Source organism: Setaria viridis, chromosome 5, assembly GCF_005286985.2.
Source record: "Setaria viridis chromosome 5, Setaria_viridis_v4.0, whole genome shotgun sequence".
In the NCBI taxonomy this organism is placed as follows: domain Eukaryota; kingdom Viridiplantae; phylum Streptophyta; class Magnoliopsida; order Poales; family Poaceae; genus Setaria; species Setaria viridis.
In genome coordinates, this window is record NC_048267.2 from 441,237 (window position 1) to 463,231 (window position 21,995).

Genomic DNA, 21,995 nt, shown 5'->3' on the forward strand with positions numbered 1-21,995 from the left:
CGCAGAGAATTCACTATTTAACACTAGAAAAATTAATAATTTCTTTCTCGACCCTTAGAAAATTTTCGTTTCCTATTTGACATCGAGTTCAACTTTCATTCTTTGTACGACACTATATTCGATTTTCCATCCTTGAACTGTTAAATACCCTGTGAAAAGACGATTTTACCCACGTGGACCTCACCACCCTTCTCCGTCCTCTCCTCTCCTTGTCCCTCTCTCCACACCAGCCTGCCGTTTGTCGTGCCCCCGCAGGAGGCTGAGCCCCGTTGACCGTCGGGCCCACGCACCACCATGGGAGGTCGGGCGTTGTCCAGGCTGCAAGACAGTATATCCACCGCAACCGAACCTTCTAATAGATCTGCCTGAATCCAAGTGTTGCAACTGTTGTTACATGGCAAGCAAAAATCCTATTATCCTCTTCAAAATTCGAAACTCCTAAAACTATATCAAGTAGCCTAGTTGTGAATGTTTCACCAAAAATGATCCCACTTGTCAATCATGAAAGATAACAGAATCCATCATCAACAATATTCAACTAGAGTTCAGGGTCTATGATCAATCAAGGACAGACACATATGTTCATTGCTGCCCCTTTTCTTTTTTCTATACATATGCAACGCTGTTTTCTTTTTTTTTCCTTTTATTTCCTAACATGTTCGTTCATTTCTTTCAGGCTATTGCGGTGTTTACTCAGTTATCGTAGCTGTAGATTAGGCTCGCTAGCTACAAGCTGGAATGGTTGGTGGATATGCTATTGCAAAGTTTCATGTGCTTGATATGATTCAAAGGTACGAGGCCATAACTCAGCTGAAATGTGGGTACGAGCTCTTGTCTTCCTTATATCATAGCCATGATAACATACCCATCGTTCTCACAATCGTGAAGAATCACAGGATTCCATATTCGCGTGGTAGCCTTGATCCTCGTGGTTCTGTTGGAAGTCTGAAGATCAAATATTTTTTTCATGGTTGACAAAACTGATGTTAGCCTTATGAAAAAATTACTAGCAAACGGATTTCCTCTGGTGGCTGGCATTCGTTATGGTGCTTTGTTCCAATTTGTGAATTCTAATCAGAAGTATTTAATTCTAGAGATAGGTTTGGGTTATGCGCTGGCATTGATTGGAGCTGGAGTGGAGGTTAACAAGAAGACAGGCAAAATTGAGACATACTTCATTGCAAGGAACTCAGCTGGATATAAGACACATTCGACATGGGAGAAGAAAGGCTTTGGTGCGGATGTATGCTTATGGGCATCAGACATTGTTTGTGTATGGGGGTTTCATCTCTAGAAAGTGAAGAGGTGAGAAAGAGGACAAGGTGAAAGACTAGTATTGCGTTTGGAGGACGAGAAGCTAAGGCATGAAAAGATTATAGCACAAAAGTTTGGTTCTACGAGAAGACGTAGGTGATGACCAAGAATAAGTATTCTGTTGCTTTGTAAACACTGATTCTCTGTGTACCTGTATGTATCAAGCACTCTGCTATTCTAGTTTTAATGGTGATATTATCTTTTTTAAATGTCATGTTCTATGTATGTGGTCCTTTTAATGGTGACATTATATGTTTAACTATCATGTTTTATGTTTGTGGTCCTTGCAATAACAAGTGTTTCTACTATCAATTTTTTTTGGATGTTATTCAATGCCCATTTTGAGGCATACTCCTTGTGATATGCACATTTGAATATGTTGGATTGGTAAGGGTATAAAATAATTTGACATCGGGGAAGGATTGAAGGAAAGTAGCCAATGCACTATATCTCTCCGTAATTTTCATCCTGGCTGACTTGTGGATTCATATCTGTGTTGTCCTGTATTTACTTTTGTCTTGTATTTACTTGGATTGGAAGGATGGTTTGATACACATGTGAAAGCTTCATATTTATAATCACCTGCCCTCCTTTCCCTTCTGAATTTTTAAGGGTAGTATTATGTTTGTAGATTAGGATTATTATAGTTCAATTGCTATCTATGAAAAAGTCTTGCCTCACCTTACTAACTTAACAGACATGGTTCATGGCTAATGTTGAAATATGTAATGCATACATGGAATATTCTAAAAGATTGTGAAGATCTCAAGAGACTAACTTTGTCATTTATAAGGATAAGATCATGGCAAGGTAAGAAGGTTCTAGAAAATTGAAGAGAATGCATGAGCCATAGTCATGCTTCATGATAAAGTGTAGAATACTCTAAAACTAGATATTTTAGTATGGTAGAAATATAAGGAACTAGATAAGGATGAGGAGGATTCTAGAGTTAGGATATTTTGTAAGGAAGAGTATGGAAGTTGCCACATGGCAACACCACAATGATCATGAGCACCTATAAATAGAGGTGCTCCCCTCCCTCCTAGCCATACCATGACATAAGATCGAAATTGGAGCTCAAAGCTGACATATATCATATCCAGCCTCAAACAAGAGCTAGAAAAGTTCATATAAATAGTACTCCCAAACTAAGATACAAGGACATAAATAAAATTTTTGTAAACAACCACATTGCCTATACATAAACAGTTCGATCAGCTAGTGCGTCACTTGTACTCTTCATCTAATAATGAGTCTTGCAAAAATTCACATTTCTCAGCCACTAAACTGCTACAGTCTAAAATTTAGTTTAAAACTGAGCATGAAACATTATAATGCAGTGGTCATAATAATAAAAGAAACCATCCACCTGAAAAATCAATCAGCAATTCAGTCCCTAAACCTTGCCTCAACCATATTGTCCATGTATAAACACATCAATTCAATGTCGCATATTTAAGCACTTGGTACCCAGCAAATAAACACTTGATTAATCATGCATGACCACCTTACAGAAAATGAGCCTAGAAGCCGATTACAAGCTAGAGCATCTGGATTTTCAACTCATATCTGCCAACAACAAGAAATGATGTTAGAAATTCTGGTGCTTAATGACAAGTTAACTATACTCAGCAGAATGCAATTTGAAAACCACAACTAACATGATGTTGATTGAGTGCCAAACTTGCTAACTTCCCTTTTCAACCACATAACATGGAGTCTTGGTTCATAGCCTAGAAACAACTGTCGATTGAATGTATCTACTAGCACTCAAGAAAATAAACTCAGAAGTTGTTTACCTATGAAATATTGGCTTTGTAGTCTGCAGAAAGTTTAATCAAAAAGCTTCTGTTCAGTGTATTCAGATGCTCATTAATAATAGGAGCAATTTTTCCAGGGTACTTGTTCGAAAATGCAGCCACTGATGTGATGAAATACTCTTTTGGATCTTTAATTTTCAGCGGATCATATTCATTGTTCCCAGCATATTGAAGACGTACAACTGAGACATCATCCATCACTTGTACTACCCCTTGATTCATTTTCTACAACAGTGGTACTGTACTATTAAGTAACTTGCCCCAAGAATGGGGATCTTCCTTCAGAAAGTTAGTTTCACAAATCAACTTTGTTGAAGCAACTGCTGCAAGTTTAGATTCACGAGCCCCTTCAATCGAATCAAGATAGCGGATCCAAAAATGCTCAAGAAATGTTGTGAAATACCGCTCCGCTCTTCTGTCAATTTCTTGGATGGACTCAACAAATTCTTGACTTCCGTATTTGGTGACAAATAAGGACACAGCGACAATAAGGGACTTTGCAAACTTCACTTCCCACCTGCTCTGCCGCAGAACCCAAAGCCGAGGGAACAGAACACCCCATGTGTCGCTAATGTGAAGCCTTAGAAAGTCTAAACCAGCTTGTTCCACTAGTAAGCTAAGCATGGCAAATGCAGTATATGTGGTGCTAACATTCAAAACCAGAGTACAGAACTTCTGTAAGACAATTTTCAATTTATCATGATCATTTTTTATTTTACAAAGGAATGCTCGAAGCAAACAAGAACAGGCATGGGCGCAGGCTGGTTGCTCCCAAGTGGCACTGCTGAGAAGCAAATCAAATAGGTTCATGTACTCATGGGAGAGGGGAGGTTGGCATAGGTCAATGAGTTGTGAAAATATCATAAAACCATATGGAAGGAGATCTGATATGTCCTCGGACAAAATTCTGAACAACACTGGGAGGAGCATACCTTCAAACACACAGAGGGGTGCTGGGCCTTGCTCATTGGCCCGGCCAATCACTGCTGCCAGGGCCTCGAACAAGTATCCGTTGAATTCAGGGTTCTTTGAGTTATTGCACACTTGATTGAGAATACCAGCCAGAAGAGCAGTTGTGTCACGAATAGTTTGGCCAGCTATATTAGCAATCCCAAGCACCTGTGCCATGCACTTCGTCAGGTATGGGTTGTCATACAAATCAGGAAGTTTCAGCAGGTTCGAAATGACCTCAGCAGCAATCAGATCGATACTATTAGCATCATAACGTTGAGAACTGGCCACTTGGTTGACCCCTGGTGCTTGGACTGTATCCTTCATCATCAACTGCTTATCAGTAAAGACCGCAGCATAGGATCGAACAACATGGGATTCGTGTGCTAGGAACTTCACCGCCTTTTGAAGCAGGACCTGTGCATTTTGTTTGGGTATTTGATCATTGAACTCCTTTAAGAACCACAGGACGGTTGATTTCAGAATTTTCTGTGACCGGCAACTGGTGTAGTCAAGCATAAGCTCAATGTCACAAAGAAAACCGGCATTTGTGCCAAGATCGCCAACGACAGAAATAGCAACATAAATTGCAGCAATAGCTTCCTTCCAGTGGTTTGTCGGGTCATTTTTATATTCCATCATAATCTTACCATAACATGTCTTCGCCCATGCAAACACCCTCTGATTGTAATTCACCTTAAGGCTCTCCAATAGCTGGCATGCAGCCCATCTTGGTGCATTAGCAACAGCCCATTCCGAGAGTCACGCTTGACAAACTCTTTCCAATTTTCCTGAAACAGCTTTTCATCTTCATCCCGTAACAGCAGGTTGGACATGATGACACCATCACATATCTGATCCATTTTACTTCCTACAGACGCATGGTGCGCACTCTTGGCAACTGTAGTCAAGAACCTTAACGCTGCCACCGCGAGCTTGCTGCAAAAGCAAAGGGTTAGCTGCTTTTGTGCTGGAAGTCCAACTTCTTCTTGGACACACGCATCGACCCAGAAAGTGACAGGCAGGGCCGAGCCTCCATCATCTCATTACGCTCTGACAGAAGAGACTGATTCTGGAGATTGCTCACCAAGGATCGCGTTTAGTTGCTCCCAATGGGCATCAAAGATGATCCTGCCGTCACCAGCAGCAGCAACAGGCAGCACACAGCACAGGCGACCCAGGTTCTCGGTCGTCAGGGACGCGAGGAATGATCCCAACACGGCGTGCTGGGGATGCTCGGCAACCTACGGCATAGGTTTCTTGTGTGATGTGAGAGACGAGATGTGATGATGATCTCGAGAGGTCACAGTCCAAGGAGTTATGAAATCCATGGCCTCGTGCCTCGAGCTGCTGCAGGTGAGAGACGCCATCTCAACGAGACCCGCGAGGGAACGGTACGCCAATCGGGTCACGGGTCTGGTGTCGAGGATGCCGTTTGGTAATTGAAGGTAATAAGCGGGAAGGCCTTGTCGTACCAGATGGTGTTGACGATGATGTTGGACACGGGATCCATGGGGCCGTAGCAGTGCCCGCCGGCGATGTGGGCGCGGAGGAGCCGTGGGCTGCAGGACGGCAGCGCGGCGAGCGCCCTGATGTAGAGGGCGTAGATGGCGTCGAGCAGGCACTGCTTCGGGGACAGTACGTGCGTGCACGTGGAGGCGTCGTAGTCCACCGGCGGCGCAGCCCGCTGTGGTGCCGTGACGGCCGCCGCCTCCCGGAGGCAGCCGGACAGGTTGTCCTCCATGTCTGCGCCGTGGAACGTGAGGTCGAAGATGCACCCGAGCTGTTGTTGGTGATCTTGTGTGGTTGTCGGTGGTGGTATCGAGACTGTGGCAGGACGGCCGTCGCCGGTGCAGGTCGAGATCATCAGCGTGCCATCGTCGCCGCTCGTCGCAGCGTGCCATCTTCGCCGCTCGTCGCCGCGGGTACAGGTGGTGCTGTTCGGCCCGCACCAGAACTCCATGCTCACCGTCGGCGGGGCAGGCGGCCACTGGCGGGCCTGTAGGTCCATGATCGCCGACACATCGCCGGCGGTGAGCGACTCCGTCCCCTGCAGCTTGGCCACGACGGGAGCGAGCAGGCCGGAGGGGTACTGCGCCGTCATGAGCCGCGCCACGACGCCGGGCGCGGGGTGCTTCGCCTGGACCGCGGCGACCCGGAGGGCGTCGCTGAGGTTGCCGCTGTCGGGGAGCAGACGCCGCCGCCGCCTTCGGGAAGAGAAGCGGTCGTGGCGGACGAGGGCGATGGCGAGGGGGAGGTTTTGGGAGGCGACGTAGAGGTAGCGGCTGCCCTGGGCGCAGCCGAGGTAGCGGAAGTAGGCGGGCATGAAGCCGCGGAGGCCGTCGAGGGATCGGTAGGCGATGTCCCCCCACCCCTCGCCGCCCCTGCGCACCCTGAACTTCCTCTCCGGCGACGGGAGCTCCAACTGCTCCTGCTGGTCGTGGAGGAGCAGGCCGACGGCGTTGAGGATGATGTTGGCGACGGGGTCTGCGAGGCCCACGTAGAGCCCGCCGGCGCAGAGGCAGCCGTCCAGCCCCGGCACCTCCTTGAGGGGCAGACGCCGCGCCGCCTCCGTGTAGAAGCCGTCGATGAACCTCCTCTTGATCTCGTTGGAGCCCGTGATCGTGGCCTCGTCGACGGGAGGCCGCTTCCACTCCTCGCCGTGGAAGCGCGACAAGCTGCCGCCACCGGGGAGGCATTCCGATTCCGTGGAAGGAGACGACATGGGGCCGACGGGTGGATTGATTTTGGGATCGGGGTTTCTGCTTTGGCCGGGTTTGGTGTGGGTTGTGGGATGAAGAAACGGCGCCAATAAAGAAAGAAAGATCCGAGATCGCAGTCCGACAGGTAGTTCAGGGCCTCGTGCTCCGACAGGTTGCCGCAGCATGGCGACAAGGCCGTCGAGGGAACGCGACGCCACGCGGGACATGGGCCCGGTGTTGAGGACGCCGTCTGGCAGCTCGCCGGCGCCCTGTACCGGAGGGAAGGCGGCGTTGGCGATGATGTTGGACACGGGGTCCATGGGGCCGTAGCAGTGCCCGGTGACGAGGACGGCGCGGAGGAGCCGGGGGCTCCTGGGCATTACGGCGAGCGCCTTGATGTACATGGCGTGGATGGCGTCGAGCAGGCACAGCTTCAGCGACACGACGCGCTCGCACGGGGAGGCGTCGTAGTCCACGTGCACCGCCGCCTGGAGCGCCGCCGCCCACTGGAGGCAGCCGGAAAGCTTGGTCTCCATGTCCGCGCTGTTGTCGAACGTCAGGTTGGAGATGAAGCTGAGCTGATGATGATGCCTTGTGCGTTCGATCAAGATTGTGGCGACGAAGTCGCGTTCTTCCCCAATGTAGGTCGACAGCAGGAGCGCGCCATCGTCGCGTCGAGCGCAGGTGGTGCCGTTGGGGCGGTAGGAGAACTCCATGCTGACCGGCGGCGGCCATTGGCGTGCCAGAAGGTCCCTGATTTCCCAGACGTCGTGGGTGGTGAGTGGACGCCGCAGCTTGGCCAGGACGGCGGCGAGCGCGTCGGAGGGGTACTGCGCCGCCATGATCCGCGCCAGGACGGCGGGCGCGGGGTGCTCGGCTTTGGCAGCCCTTGAACTTGAAGCCCGTGATCCCCATCAGCTTGGTCCACGAGTAGTACGGGAGCTTCGCCTGCTGGAGCAGCAGGCCGACAGCGTTGAGGATGATGTTGGAGACGGGGTCGGCGAGGCCCAGGCAGTTGCCGCCCGCGTAGACGCACGACTCCAGCTCCGGCATCTCGGCCAGCGGCAGCCGGCTCGCCGCCTGCTTGTACAACTCCTCTATGCTGCGGCTGCTCCCGATGTCATCGTCGGCGGTAGGAGGCCGCTTCTCCTTCTGCCCGTGGGAACAGGAGAAGCTGACCGGCGCCGCCGTGGGGAGGCCATGAGACATCTTTGTCGCGGCGGATCCGGATCGATGGATTCGTTTTGGGTGGGATGAGATCACCGGGTTATGAAACTTGTTCGGCGATGGCGGGACCCCGAATACGAACCACTTACCAACACGTGTACAAGACGAATTCACTCCAAAATTTCCGTTGAACTGCAGCAGCCGGCCATAGCAACAAGGCCGGCCAGGGCGCGGAGCCGGTTTAGGATTTATCATTTTTCTTTTTTTGAAATGTAAAGATTTAGGGGTTTTCCTTTTCGAATATCTACCACCTTGACAAACCAGGACTCTTGCCCAACATAATAACTATAGAAATTGTACTGAGCAAGCATATATGCAAGAGGTATCATCAGGCAGCATTCCAACAATACAGTAGCAGCTCATCATATTGCACCCTCTTATTCATGAAGCTTTACAATTCCCACAAAAGAAAAAAGGATCCACCACGTACTTGTACAGTAAAGAGCTTAAATAAAACCCCACCTGCAAGTACCAAATACGTATACAATGTCCGACTCTTTTTTTTTCTTTCCTTGAAAAAAGAGAGGGGCAGAACACAAATAAAGTCGGAAGATGCAATTTATTTCAACAGAAAAATCAATCTTTGTCTAGATACATAGTACAACACAACATCTCGCCTTCCAACCATATGGACCAAACCTTCCTTGCTCATCTGTTCAAGCATTAGATGATGCTGAGCCAAACCAGCCGTGTGAATTATGCAGCCAATCTGGGAGGGCTGTGATGAGATGGCAGCTTTCGCGTCCATCAAGTTTGCACTCCCCGCTCTTGCCACAATCTGGACATGCTCATTGCTTTTTGGTTCACTTTCTTGAACCACGTGCTGCTGCAAGGTGATCCTGGAAAAAAGGAAAAGCCACCAGAGTTAGTCATACAGGTTTAACATACAGATAAGGTTGCTCAGACAAAGACTTCAGTTCACAACAAGAGTTGGCTACAGTTGCAGAAGAAAATTAAATCAAGCAAGATTGGTACAAACAATGCTTGAAGCAGCGAGCACCATTATGATTCAACAGACAGTTCAATCAACAAGCAGCCTTACCATTGAACTACATGGTTTTGGTTCCAACACAAACAATCAGGGAATGATGCAAAAGAAATGACATTATTCTTTCAGTTTCTTACTACAGTTCTACCAGCTTCACCTCATCATGTCTCATTATTACCCACATTTCATGACACTACATGACCATGTTTTGTCAGGTATCAAGCAAATTTCCCCCCTGAACAGCCATACTTTTTTCCCATTTCCTATAGGCTATGCCCTCCAAAAGTCCATACTGGCCATCTACATCCAAAAGCCCCAGGGGGCTCACAAAGTGAATTTGAAATTTAATGACAAATACATCCGAATGAAAATCCAACTTTTTTCAAACCAAATCCTACAAACCTCGCTACCTTACAAATCAATGAACTCTTAATTAGATACATGCATTATTAGCAAAGTTAGAATATCCTAACTTTACTTCAAGTTGCAAGTGAATGCAAGAAACTAATCACTACTCACTAGATAGAAACACGTACCGAGACAAAATCAAAAGCTCTAGTGTCATCTTTCTTGGAATTGCTTGTCACTGCAACATGATTTTGCGGTTGATTACTTGAATTGAAAATATCTGGAAGCACTGATGCATTTCCACTATTCATTGGATCGAAAGGTGAATTCCCAACTCCAGCATTGAAATTTCCAAAATTTTGCAGTAGCTGCTGCTGCTGAGCAAGAAGAATCCCCATGGCACCATAATTTAACTGTTGCCCAGGAAATGACTGATTGAGCATCATATGTTGAGGCAAGCTGTACTGCAAGGGAACCTGTTGCTGTTGGTAAAAGGAGTTCTGACCAAGAATGCCATTCAATGCTGCAGCACCTGCCATGTTGCTGGTCTGATTGTTTGTGTCAAAGAACTGCGAGCCATTGAGGTTGCTATTGGGCTCTGCTTTAACAGCATGCTGAACCTGGTCTGTTCCATTAAGGTTCAAGCCAGCCATCAGATCATTGACAGTTCCTTGGTCAGTAACACTTCCTTGGATGAAAGGATCAGGGTTGCTGCCAAAGATATCTGGTAATTCATTTTTGTTTGATGATGAGCTATCAGGCATGGCAGCTGATGATTTCTCTTCTACTGTCAACCCTGAGAACAGATCATTGTTCTCCTTAGTCTCTGCCTCGTGGAATGATACATCTGCAAATGGATCACTTCCATTACTATCAGCAGGGACACTTGTATCAGCAATAGGTTCACCACCAAGCAAATCATCAACTGAAGAAACATATGCACTGTTCCCAGTGTTCTGTCCATTGCTTTCCTGTCCAGAACTAGTTCCGAGATCATCTTGATTGCCTGTATCAATTAAATCAGGCATCTGAACAGGTGGGGGCATTGCAGCTTTTGTTGCTGAAAGATTTGTGGTCCCAGTAGGCTGTTCCCCGATCAGCATATTCAAGACCTAATAAAAGTAATATACCTTATTACACATCAATACTTGCCATGAAACAAGCTTACCCGAATAAAAAAATGTGGTTAAAAACTATTGAGCCCAATTTTGTAGTTTCGAGGAACCATAAGGCAAGTTTCTTTTTTAATTTGGATGATGGACGAATAGCATGCAGAAGTCTACTTTAAAAATTCCAGTTTTCCAAATAGAATCACCTTTGAGGCTTTCTCTCTAAGAGAAACCTGTGGCAGCTCAGAGCATTTAACTACCGAAGCTGTGTTCTCAATAAAATATGAAGCGATGATAGAATAAGGATCAGTATCCTGTTTCCGTACAATGGCTTCCAACACACAAATAGCCTTCATGCGAACCTGCGAAGTAAACAAATATAATGAATACTAACGCAAATCTAATGAATTATTGGAAAAGCTTCCTGGAATTGCTTTAGTTTACTAGAAGCATGCCAGCATATGATCTAACCATTTTACGTGAAAGCTGTGAAGTAATACTGTATGAAAACTATTCAACAAAGTGAAAAGTCAGCAAAAACTAAAGACCGAGAGAACATATCCAGTACAGATGAGCTAACCCCTGAAAATCATTTGGTTCAATAGTTGGCCTGTATATTAGTTGCAAGGCAAAGCAACCATATAGCTCCACTCACAAAGTTAAGTTTTGCTGCTGGCTGCCTAATGATAATATCAGGACTAATCTGCCAGCCTATTGGATTTTTTTCCTCGAATACACAGGAGATCTGCACATCATTGCATTAAGAAGAGAATTATGGAGTACGAAACACCCAACACAACACCACCTTTGTTGGATAAATAGGCCAAACATATCAGTAACTGCAATAGCAGTCATGCTTGCGTAAAACTCACTGTTCTCATGCAAATAGGTCTAACGTCAACATATTTCATCCAGCTATTCGACAATAAATTATGGCAACTTTGAACATTAAGTTAATAATGCTTTTTATCCATGAACTCTATTAAACATCAAATACTACAATACAAAAGCACGGTATAACATCAACGACAGTCATAGCATAGTTGGTCAGGGTCAGAATGAAATTGATCTATTTCATCTGTCCAAAATGAGGATACTGCATATTTCTCTTCTATCTAATGTTTTTTTCCCTTCAAAACTACAATGCCTTAAAATGTAATCATAAAATTCTGCATATCTTATTGCAATTCCAAGAATTCCTACATTAGCTATCAAAATTCACAAGTGCCTACATGAAAAACTTGAATCATCAGCACAAAAGAAAGATTTACACTGCTTTTCAGGAGAGTTAGGAACCATCACTTGGCACTATTTTTATACTATTTGTTAGCTCAGTGCATGTGGATATTAAGGGGTGAAATGAAACAGTAATGAGTGGTCCACCTAAACTCACCTGCCATAATGGAGAATTCAGTTTGTTTTCAAGTGCACGGCTCAAAGCGACTGCATCCAATTTGGAAGCTTCTGTCAAAAATATCTGCAGAGCATCTCGTGTAGGTTGCAATCGCACACCACTTGCAGTAACAATTGTCTCCAAAAGTCTCTCTTCGCGAGTCTTAATCCCTGGTTGACTTGAGCTAGTATCATCAGTCGGTGCAGAACTGGAAGGAGTTGGACCCCAAGAACCAGATGCCACATTCTTGGAAGCACCAGATGAGGCACGGCTCTCACTTTGAATTTCACTTGGATCATACCGACCGTATCTTTCAGATTCTGTGGTCAAAGACCTACGGAGGTTAGGGCTCTTGTATGTGCCACCATTATCATTTGTCATCATTGCATGTGCTGCAGCAAAGTTGCTCAAACCCTGCTTAATGGATGCACTTCCAATACCCACTACCTCGCTGAGTTCACTAAGGAAAGACTTCTTGTCATCCATTCTAGATGGTTCATAGTTTGTGTTTCCAAAGCCCTGTATACGCTTGCCAAGACTTTCTGTTGCAACAGCAGGTTTAGGGTCCTCGGTGGAGAAAATTGCAGCTATAGCCTCGTTCGCAGTTTCACGGACAGCCTTATTAAGGGCATCTCCTCTTAAGGGATCAGGGTGGCCTCTGTAGTGAACAAGTTGGCGCATAGCAGCTGAGTGCCTTTGCATCTCCCTCTTGAAATCAGTACCAGATTTTCCAACTGAGTATTTGATCAACCGTAAGGCCTGTATAGCAAGTATAGATGGGGTTATATACTACTATACTATTGAGCTGGAATAATGGATGATAAAAAAAAATTTAAAAAAAATTGAGCAACCAATGTACTTGAAAAACAAGATGAAAGTTAGTGCATCTACAAAATCATTGCAAACATTTGTAATCCATAAATCAGAGACAACATAGGGAACTGAATTCAAAACTAATCATACCAGCACAAAATCTAATTCAATTTCGTGTTGCCACTAGCAGTGTTAACAAATTATAATGTTATAAATGCCTAATTTACACAGCTCATGAGCAATTGAACAAGTAGTCAGACAAATGAGTTGGAAACGCCGCCCAAATCCTCCTCCCCAGCTACACAGCTAATGAGCCAGCCGATCCATTAACCCGCGGTTGAGTAACGAATCAAGCTTGCACATGCTTATTCTGTGGCCACATCAGATTGTGCATTCCATGAGAAGCAATCCAAACAGCCCTTTCAAAACTTTCTTCTCAGATCGGATTATCGGAAGTAGATGCTCTAGGGATCGGAACAGCTAGACATCCTCGCCATCATCCCCCACCTACGCTGCTACGCACGCACCCTCACCGGCCAGGCAACCAGGTGAATCCGATCGGTGCTCGGCACACGCACCTTCTGCTTGACGAGGGGGCTCTTGTTGTCGAGGCGCTTGAGGACGAAGTCGGCGACCTCCTTGACGATGCTGGCGTCGGAGGCGCGCAGGAGCTCGCAGATCTCCTCGAGCTTGTAGACGGGGGCGACCTTGTCGTCGTCCGCCGTGACGCCGTCCACCATCCGCGAGCGCCAGTAGGACTCGACCGCCCGCCGGCTCTGATCCATGGCTGCCCCTGCCCCGATCGGAGACGGAACGGATCGGAGGGCGGGGGCGATCTGGGAGGGCAGGGAGAGGGGGGTGGGCGGCCGTGGACCGGGTCCCGGCGTGGACGAGGACGGGAGCCGGGAGGGGAGGGTTGGTTTCGACTCGAGGGGTGAGCGGCACGTGCCGCCGGAGGGAGAGAGGACGGAGGAGGAGGAGGTGGATCTGTGGAAGGTTCTAGTGGCGGGTCAGCCTCTGCTCGCCTATACCGTTTCGCTTTCACGCTGCTTCCTTTCCTTCCCACGAGGAGAACGAACCGGCCACAAGCTTCCTGATCCTGTCTCTCTCCGTTGGATCATGTGGCTGCCATGCTACGGCTACCCCCCACTGAATTACTGAAATTCTTATGAACTCACTGAATTCGTACTGAATTCAGTTGAGATTTGAGGTTTGGAAGCTTTTTTTCCTTTTTGTTCCTGTACAAGTACAAAATAGCCCACCTGCTTTGCTAGCCTGGCACTCCTGGCCTGCATAGAGCATTTTATTAACCAAACACCCGTCAGTTTCGAACCGACCCCATATTAACCAAAGCTTCACCGCCTCACCGGTGTTCCCTGCAGTTCGTTCATCAAAAGAATTGCAAATTGACACAAGTTTATATTATCACAATTCACAACCTACACAACAAATCAACCGTCACAATCAACGACAAAAAAAAAGAGAGAGAGATGATACAGCTCTATTCTATTCTGCAAAACAGGAACCATGCAGTTGTAGCTCCTGCTTCTGGCTCTGACAGTGGTTGGCGATGCTTCAATTACATTCTCAGCTCGAAAACAATGTTAAGCTATAATCAGGAGATCAAAATTAATGTACATTGTTTTTATCTATATCAGTACGCAGCAGCCTCTTGGATCTCATCAGCTTCCTCAACTACCAGCTCGTCCTTGAATAGGACCTTCAGGTGTGGCAGGACCTTTGGCAAAACCGGCAAATCCATGAGGTTTACGCTCATCAGGTCAAAGGCAATGCACGTCTTCTCCATGTCGACCTCGTCAATAACTGGGATTTTTGGGTATCGCTGGCTGAAGTGGGTCAAAATGATCCGGTATGCTCCAGCCGATGTGCCTACTTCTATTGCCTCCTTTGTTGTACTATGGTTCCTCGCAATCGCTTCGTCCTTCATACTGTCCTCGAATGTTGCCTGATGAAGTAGAGTATAACAAAGACAGCTAAGAACAGGAAACAACACCATATTGTAATGTCATCTGTCATTAACGGTAGTTAGAAGAGAATATTGTGCAGCTAACAATATGATACAATATCTGCAGGATTAGTTTATTACGGTACAATGGTGCTTGTGGTCCAAATTAGTTAGAGCAGCTGTGTGGACAGAGGAAAGTGGAGAATTATTATCATATATATTGCACTTTTTGGAAGCCAGCTGCCATTTAGACTTGGAACATAGCAATGACCCTTGATGCCACTTATTGCAAGAAAAGCTGTGTGGTGTGCTGAAGCTTACCTCATGTATTAGCACTGTGGCATCTCTGGATGCATCTATAAGAGCTGGACAGGGTCTTGTGTCGCCAGAATATACAACCTTCCAGCCTGGAATAACCTTTCCAGCGCTGTTCACCTTCTCCATGGCTCTCAAAACAACGCCAAATGCCTGTGGACAGTGTACTACAGGGACACTGTACAGAATCTCCAAACCTGATTCCAGCAGAACCTCTTTAAAATTAGCAAGAGCTGTGGTATCCCTTGGACTTGCAGGCTTCCTGTTGTAGTTCTCCATTCTACTGCCAGGGGCAAACATGGTGTTCTCCAGTTGAGGTGTGGCTGATCCAGTAACATTTTCACTGAGAAAAGCCTCAACACTAGGCTTCAAAGTATGCCTGCAGTCTAGGAATTGCATGTCAAGATCTTCAAGCGTTGAATATGCATTTAGGAATCTCTCAAGGGGTCTTGGTCCAATCACAAGCAACGGTTTATGAGGCATCCCCTTTAACAATTTAGACCTTAGAGCTAGAACTCTAGCTAACCCTGTGTGGTGATCAGCATGAATATGGGAAATCCAAATACACCTCAAATTTTTTACAGCTTCATCAGCACCATTTACACCAAACCTATTACATTAAAAGACAGCATACTCCCGTATGAGTTCATGACTAGAACTTATATATCAGTTAATGCAGTCTTAGAATATCTGCAAGTACTAACCTCCTTTTTAGTTGTCCTAAAGTTCCTTCACCGCAGTCAAGAAGTATACCTCCTCGAGCAAACAAGTTAATATATATGGAACTTACGTTCCGATATTTTGAAGGCTGGGATGAACCTGTACCCAAAAATGTAATCTCCATATCTTCCCTCGTTGCATCCTCCACACAACAAGGGATCTCTTGATTGTCCCTTTGATGCTTTTGGAAAATAGTGCCATCATCTAGCTTATCTGATTTTTGATTGATCCATGGCTCTTCAACCATCAGTGTATTTTTATAGTTCACATTATTTTGCCAGAATTTGTGAACCTGTTCAGGAACTTCTCTAACCTCTGGGATCTCGGATACAAGCTCTTCTACAATATCCTTGTAGGTGAACAAGCTTGGAATAGAAGCACTATCCAACCCAAGTTGAGCATATGGACGCAGATGAAACTGCAAGAAAAAGGACATTAATAATCAGTCATATATTGAACTAAATAAAATTAAGTTGAACTTGCAGTTAGTTTCAAAGACACATCAGCACACTCATATGTATCCCTCCTTCCCTCAGCATCTTTTTATACATTCCTCCTTGATTGAAGAGTCTTTACATATCTCATTGTCATAGTTGATGCCATTGCATATCATGGAAAAGGTATAAGATGTTAAGGATCAACTTTGAAAATTATTCAAGCTATAATGATGGTAGAGATCCCAAAAAAAAATTTGAGTCAGGAATTCGACCTTTCCAAGTGTCATGGTAGGAAAGCTGAATAATATGATGCTCAATAAAAAAAGTAACTAATAACTCTCCAGACAGAATGCCAGATTACTATATATGATCAGATAACAGGTGCTGACACAGACACAGTGATACAGCAAGGACAAAGGCACAGAATTACCTTGAGCAGATTTTGCGCAAACACACTTCCACAGATTTCCGATGAAGTCCTCTGAAAGACCAACAGAATATTTTACATCTATAACCAGCAGTAGTGAGACATTCAAGGTATTCTATAGGCTACTGGAACCTACCTTATCATTCTCCATGACATCATTTGCAGGTTCCACAGACCAAAACCCAGAGGATGGGAAGAGCTGAGGGCATACAAAATTGAGGCGCGATGATATCCTTGCACTACCTTTCAAGATTGGAATTTCCATGTTTTTACTGCATGGATCGAAGAAGGGAAAGTAAGATACCGGTTGCATGAAACCAATCCGCCAAAAAACATGGCACAAACTGAGCGTGCAACTTAAGCAGTGGCATGGAACATATTTTTCCCATAACATATAGTAAAGTAAACCCTAAGAAGAAGCAGTCACTAACATAATCATTTTAATTCATCTGTGTTCAACATTTCAATAAGTGAAATCTGTTCATCTGTTGTTTGTGTTGCAACAGAGTAGTTAACTTTGAATTAGCAAACATTGTCAATAAAGTTCAAACTGAAGTAATAATCTATACTAAGAATGCGCTTCGAAAAAAAAAGACAAATGTAACTGAATCGTACATTTCATGTCCTGCCATAATATGTTGTGTTGCACCAAATTTTTTCATCCAGTTCTGATAGTCAACAGCTTTAGTCACAGATGATGGACCTAAGTGGATTATACAATTTACTGTCTTGCCACTCTTTGTTGGGTCTGAAGAGTCTTCATAAAAGCAGCTAAGGGATTGCAGTGAGAAAAGTTCTGGCATATGATATTGTGTAGGGCAATCCACCAGAAGAACAGTTGGTCCAGGAATTGACGGGCCAAGAACATCACTTGGATGAACCTAGAGGTTAATTGACAAACAAAAGGAGCTTTAGATGAGAAATTCAAACCAGATAAACGGTGTATGTAACTGATATTCAAACTTATATTGAAAACTTACATTATCCTTAACATTTTAATGGTATCTAGGGTAAAGCATCAGATTCTCAAAGGTGCCACTACAGTTAATATTTATGATAAGCATACTTTCATTGTTAGAATAGCCAGGCCATAATTAATGATTCCATGGACAACTAGTATATGCTTTCATACAGTAGTTAGGCAACATCAAACTTAACAGACTCCAAAGATCTAACAACATTGGTTCAATAAGAGGCAGCAGTAATCTCCTAGACAGCACAAGCCTCATTCAAGAGAGAAGGTGCAACAAAAGAGATAACCAAGTTGTCAGCTATATATAAGTTTATACAGAACTAACCATTTCGTCAAACTTATCAGACTGCACTGAGTTCCCAAGTTGAAGTTCACGATACTTGGGCCCAGGCTTCAGACCAAGGGCAGCAGCCTTAGCAGGGTCAAACTTTCCCTTAATATCTGGCAATTCACACGCATAGACTATAGCAGTATCACCTGGCTTCAAGTCAATATCATTCAAGCTACCAGCTCCATTGTGGTACTTAGGTTTGACAAACATTGCTGATATCCGAACTACTTCATCATCAAGAATAATAACGGAGTCTTTAGGTTGTGAAGAAGATGCACTCCGTTCAGCACCAAAGCTATGTGTGTGAAGCATTGCTCTATTTGGGATAAAAGATCTCATTGCCCCGGCTAGAAAGTCAAGGTCAGAAGGGCCCCATATGTTCACCTGTGTTGTCAGTTAACAGGAAAAGGACTACAATTAGTCTCCTGAAATACATTTAATGCTGGATGCATGAGTAGACACCAAAAAAAGGAAGTAAACACACCGACATGCCCTCATCTCCTATGCCTGCTAGAGTTAGCACCAGGCCTACAATGTTTAATGCAAATAACGATGTCAGGACAGTGTAGCATCAGCACGCCAAGCAAAACAAATAATCAAGTTATTAGATAAAAGCGGTTAAAAAATAATACCTGGCAGCCCCCCTGCAGTTTCTGAGCACACGCGAGTCAAAAAGATATGGTCAATCTGGAAAGCGGGGGATTGTTTTGTAAGAAAAGTTGACATTTTACAATACTATGATAAATAAGATTAGGATATAAGAAATTTAGAAACAAGGCAATGAATGTGAGTGTTGAGTAAGGTGGAGGGCATTCCACTCGCATACCTTTGATAACTTAATCTTGTGTTCAGTACAGAAACGTTGAAGACCCTGTCAGATGGCAAGATTGGAGTTTAATCAGCACATAATGGCAAAAGCAAGATGAATGTTCTCCAGATCTTTAAGATGAATCTCATATTCACTTCAGCTCAACATAAGACCATTATTTTCAAAATCCTTTGCACAACAGCTCAAAAAAGAGAAAGAAATAAATTGTGTTTTCAGCTAACTACAGTTGTTAGTTATTTTCAGGGTGTACAATTATTAGTTATTAGCTTGTGCGAACAAATACAATGGAACCATATCACAGCAGAACATACCTCGCCGGCGTTAAATATAAACCTTTGTTTGTCAAAGAAGAGCAAAATTGAAGGTGAAGTGTCCTGTGTGTCCATCCCTGTACCAAGAATCTGCACAGCAAGAGCGAAGGGGTGTAAGACCAGAAGAAAACAAAAAAATGACAACAGTTCCCGTTCCCATGGGTCAGTTCAAGGGAAGAAATTGCCTTGAACTAGATGTTTGGTTCAACCAAACCAATGTAGTGAATTAGCAATAGGACAACTCCATAAGGCCACAAACAGCACCCTCGTGCAAGGCTTACAAATTACAACAATATTATTGAGCATCCTGAACTTTTATGGTTATTATTGATCAAGTGCTTTGATGTTTCTTTTTTCCAATGGAATGGGCACCATATCAGCAGATTACAACTAAAAGGTATACCGACAGAAGTTACATGCTAAGGACTTATGGTCCGGATTCATGCTATGCTAATTTAACTCCACTAATGCGATGCATTTGGGATAGCATCTTGTCTCGTGCTCAAAACGTTTAGCTAAGAGAAGCAAATGCAGCCTCTGGAACTAAGTCACGGTATTGCACGAATGATCCAACCCAAAATAAACCCAAACTAGTATGGTTATTAGAACGAAATCGAGCTGAATTGGCGCCATAGTAAGCAGAGACGGCCCTGGGGAAAATCAGTCAGTCTCTCTCACCTGCACGTAGCAGGTGGTGTTGACGGGGTTGAGCTTGCGGGTCTTGAGCTCCATGCTACCGCGCTTCCCGCCGTCATTCCCCTCCGCCCGCTTCCTGTTGAAGGCCACCTCCTTATCCCCGCCGCCGGCCATCTCCTCCCTGGGCGGCTTCCTGAGCGTGCTGCTCCCGCGGCGGGGGTGGTGGTGGCGGCGGTAGGCGAGGGCGCGGAGGCTGGCGGCCCGGCCGAAGGAGGGGGACGAGGAGGTGAAGAGGCGGCGCGAGAGGTGGAGGAGCGGGGCGGGGGCTAGGGTTTGGGAGAGGGGGAGGAGGAGGCGGAGAGGGGCCGCCACCTGCGGCATGGCTCGCGGCCACCTGCTCAGCTGGGCGGTTTTATTGCGTCGGCGGCGGGGTTTTAGGGCGGAGAGGCAGCCGAGCCGAGCCGGGGACAGGGGTGGATTAGATTTTTTTTTCGCCCTCTTCTTTTTTTCTCCTTTTTATTTATAATTTTCATCATTTCCAATCATTTGCCATACATGGCTGCTCGAATTGCAACATTTGAATCTTTGGTGTTAAATTTTCTGTACATGGCCCTTGTTGATCTTTCTTATCTCTTTGCATTTTATATCTATCTACTTCGCGTAGAGTTTTCCTCATAGTCGAATCAAATTTACTAAAATTTAATAATAATTATTGCTTGCTGATGATATGTGCAGCTGTGCTACTTACTCTATCTATGTGTTTTAGTTATGTATATACACAGTCATCAAAAGAAAAGACATTTAGCCATGAAAAAAAGAGGGAAATTAAAATTTGTCAAGGAGAATAAAAAAATAAGGAACGGTCAAATTTTGCTCTGTTTGTTTCTAAGGTCAACGGTGGCCCAAACAGGCCCGGTTGAGGAACATACTATACTAGACTACGAAACTAGTTCTTCTGTTCCTTTTAAAGGTCAAGGGTGGCCCAAACCGGCCCAGTTGAGGAGCATGTTACAGAGGTTCAGAAGTTCAGAGCTGCTCGTCGGATGATTCTGCTCATATGTCCTTTCCTAGTGCCCCTTTTTGATAAAAAATAAAAAAAACAGGTTGTTTGGTTTCATGCTTCCTTGGAGTACAAGTTCAGTTAAGGAATTATTGACTGATTGTTCTTGTGATAGCGTGTAATTTCACCGCAAGTCAAGGATTTGATGTGGTCGATAACTTATGTTTGAATCAGAGAGATAAATGGCGTGCTTGCTTCCCGACCGTGGCTCGCCACGCCACGGCCAATGGTGTGGCGTGGTCGGGGATCAAACAGAACCCAAAATAAAGTCGTAGACTCTTTGGTCCGGTGATGGTGAAGGTTGGTGGTGCTCACCCAGTACATTTAATTTTTGATGGTGAAGGTTGTCGACTGAAGCAGGCACCTAGCTAGGCCATGGTTGATGCTAGAGCTTCAGTGTAGCATGTCTGTTGGAAGTGGACATTCTTGCAAAACGTAAGGCATCTCGAGAAGTCCTCGGAGTACGTACTTGTTTATTAGTTTGGAATTCAAGCTTTAATAATCTGGTTGGATTTGGATCCCTCCGTTAACTGATACATCAGTGTTCAGTCTGATTACTGTACTGATATCAACAGTTAGGGCTAGTGCGTTGTCGATCAGTGTTTGTTTCTCATTATCCTTGCATACAAGTTGACATCTGTGTCCTTGTACGGGTAGTATTCCCTTTCCAAAAAAAATTAAAATGAAAAGTGGGGAAAAACTAGGAAGCAAGATGTCAAAACACCCATTCAAGAGAACAAGATGAAAGGAAAACACCCTGTATGACTCGATCGCTGGACACACAAAAGCTTCAATTGCTGGAAATGTCTATCCCTGAAGTACGTAAAAACATCTTGCAGAAACAACAGATCCCCTTCCAGTCTTTCACCAACTGATCTGAGCTGTGATTCCCTTGCAACGTTCTCAACGGTTTATCTTAGGCCCTCTCCAACGGTAAGAGATAGGTGCTAGCTCAAACAGCACGAGAGAGGCGAAAGAACTGATAGCAGAGCAGCTTCGAATAACGCAATGTGAGAGAGCTAGCGTTTTTTCCACTGTTCATCGATTAAAAAACTCTCTCAGCTGGCTTAGAGCTAGAGGGCCTGTATTGATATGTACGCATGTCTCCTGAATTGAAGCAAGGATCCGGCAACCCGTTCATCAGGTTCAGCAGTAACTACTGTATACAGGAACTGAAAATTGATCTATAATAACTAGGCTGCCGGATGAGATCCAACCCAGTAACTTGATGTGACGGCTGTGATCTCGCGTGCAGGCTGGAAATAATCTAATTAATGGTGATGATCCAAGTCGACGCATGCAGCTGTGTCTTTATGCACCTCGTG

The 21,995-nt window shown here is 45.0% G+C and overlaps 2 protein-coding genes and 1 pseudogene across 2 annotated transcripts; 1 reads left to right on the forward strand and 2 right to left on the reverse strand.

Annotated features, from left to right (window-relative positions):
- The first annotated feature begins 294 nt into the window (after positions 1-294).
- Positions 295-1,466, forward strand: LOC140223016 (uncharacterized; annotated as a pseudogene).
- A 4,027-nt stretch (positions 1,467-5,493) lies between these two features.
- On the reverse strand, positions 5,494-7,996 carry LOC140223017 (uncharacterized). The gene is made up of 2 exons (XM_072294310.1): positions 7,725-7,996; positions 5,494-7,681 (listed from the first exon to the last, which is right to left on the reverse strand). The coding sequence occupies exons 1-2, from the start codon at positions 7,994-7,996 to the stop codon at positions 5,494-5,496; spliced, it is 2,460 nt and encodes an 819-aa protein (XP_072150411.1).
- A 356-nt stretch (positions 7,997-8,352) lies between these two features.
- On the reverse strand, positions 8,353-20,014 carry LOC117854563 (tRNase Z TRZ3, mitochondrial). Its single transcript, XM_034736790.2, has 16 exons — positions 19,653-20,014; positions 18,975-19,064; positions 18,661-18,705; positions 18,467-18,521; positions 18,319-18,362; positions 17,829-18,218; positions 17,146-17,411; positions 16,667-16,802; positions 16,534-16,584; positions 15,651-16,084; positions 14,953-15,556; positions 14,335-14,631; positions 11,853-12,611; positions 10,666-10,821; positions 9,539-10,462; positions 8,353-8,853 (listed from the first exon to the last, which is right to left on the reverse strand). Exons 1-16 carry the CDS (start codon positions 19,989-19,991, stop codon positions 8,818-8,820), a joined length of 4,626 nt encoding a protein of 1,541 aa, XP_034592681.1. The 5' UTR covers positions 19,992-20,014; the 3' UTR covers positions 8,353-8,817.
- Positions 20,015-21,995: the final 1,981 nt, after the last annotated feature.

What these genes read in the sequence shown, in the direction of transcription:
- LOC140223017 (XM_072294310.1), bottom strand. Translation starts at nt 7,996, where the DNA reads ATGTCTCATGGCCTCCCCACGGCGGCGCCGGTCAGCTTCTCCTGTTCC. An exon ending in CTCCAGCAGGCGAAGCTCCC is followed by an intron (nt 7,682 to 7,724) that starts GTACTACTCGTG and finishes ACGGGCTTCAAG; the next exon opens with TTCAAGGGCTGCCAAAGCCG.
- LOC117854563 (XM_034736790.2), bottom strand. Translation starts at nt 19,991, where the DNA reads ATGCCGCAGGTGGCGGCCCCTCTCCGCCTCCTCCTCCCCCTCTCCCAA. An exon ending in TTGCGCAAAATCTGCTCAAG is followed by an intron (nt 16,085 to 16,533) that starts GTAATTCTGTGC and finishes TTTTTCTTGCAG; the next exon opens with TTTCATCTGCGTCCATATGC. An exon ending in GAGCTTTTGATTTTGTCTCG is followed by an intron (nt 8,854 to 9,538) that starts GTACGTGTTTCT and finishes CCTTTTTTCCAG; the next exon opens with GATCACCTTGCAGCAGCACG.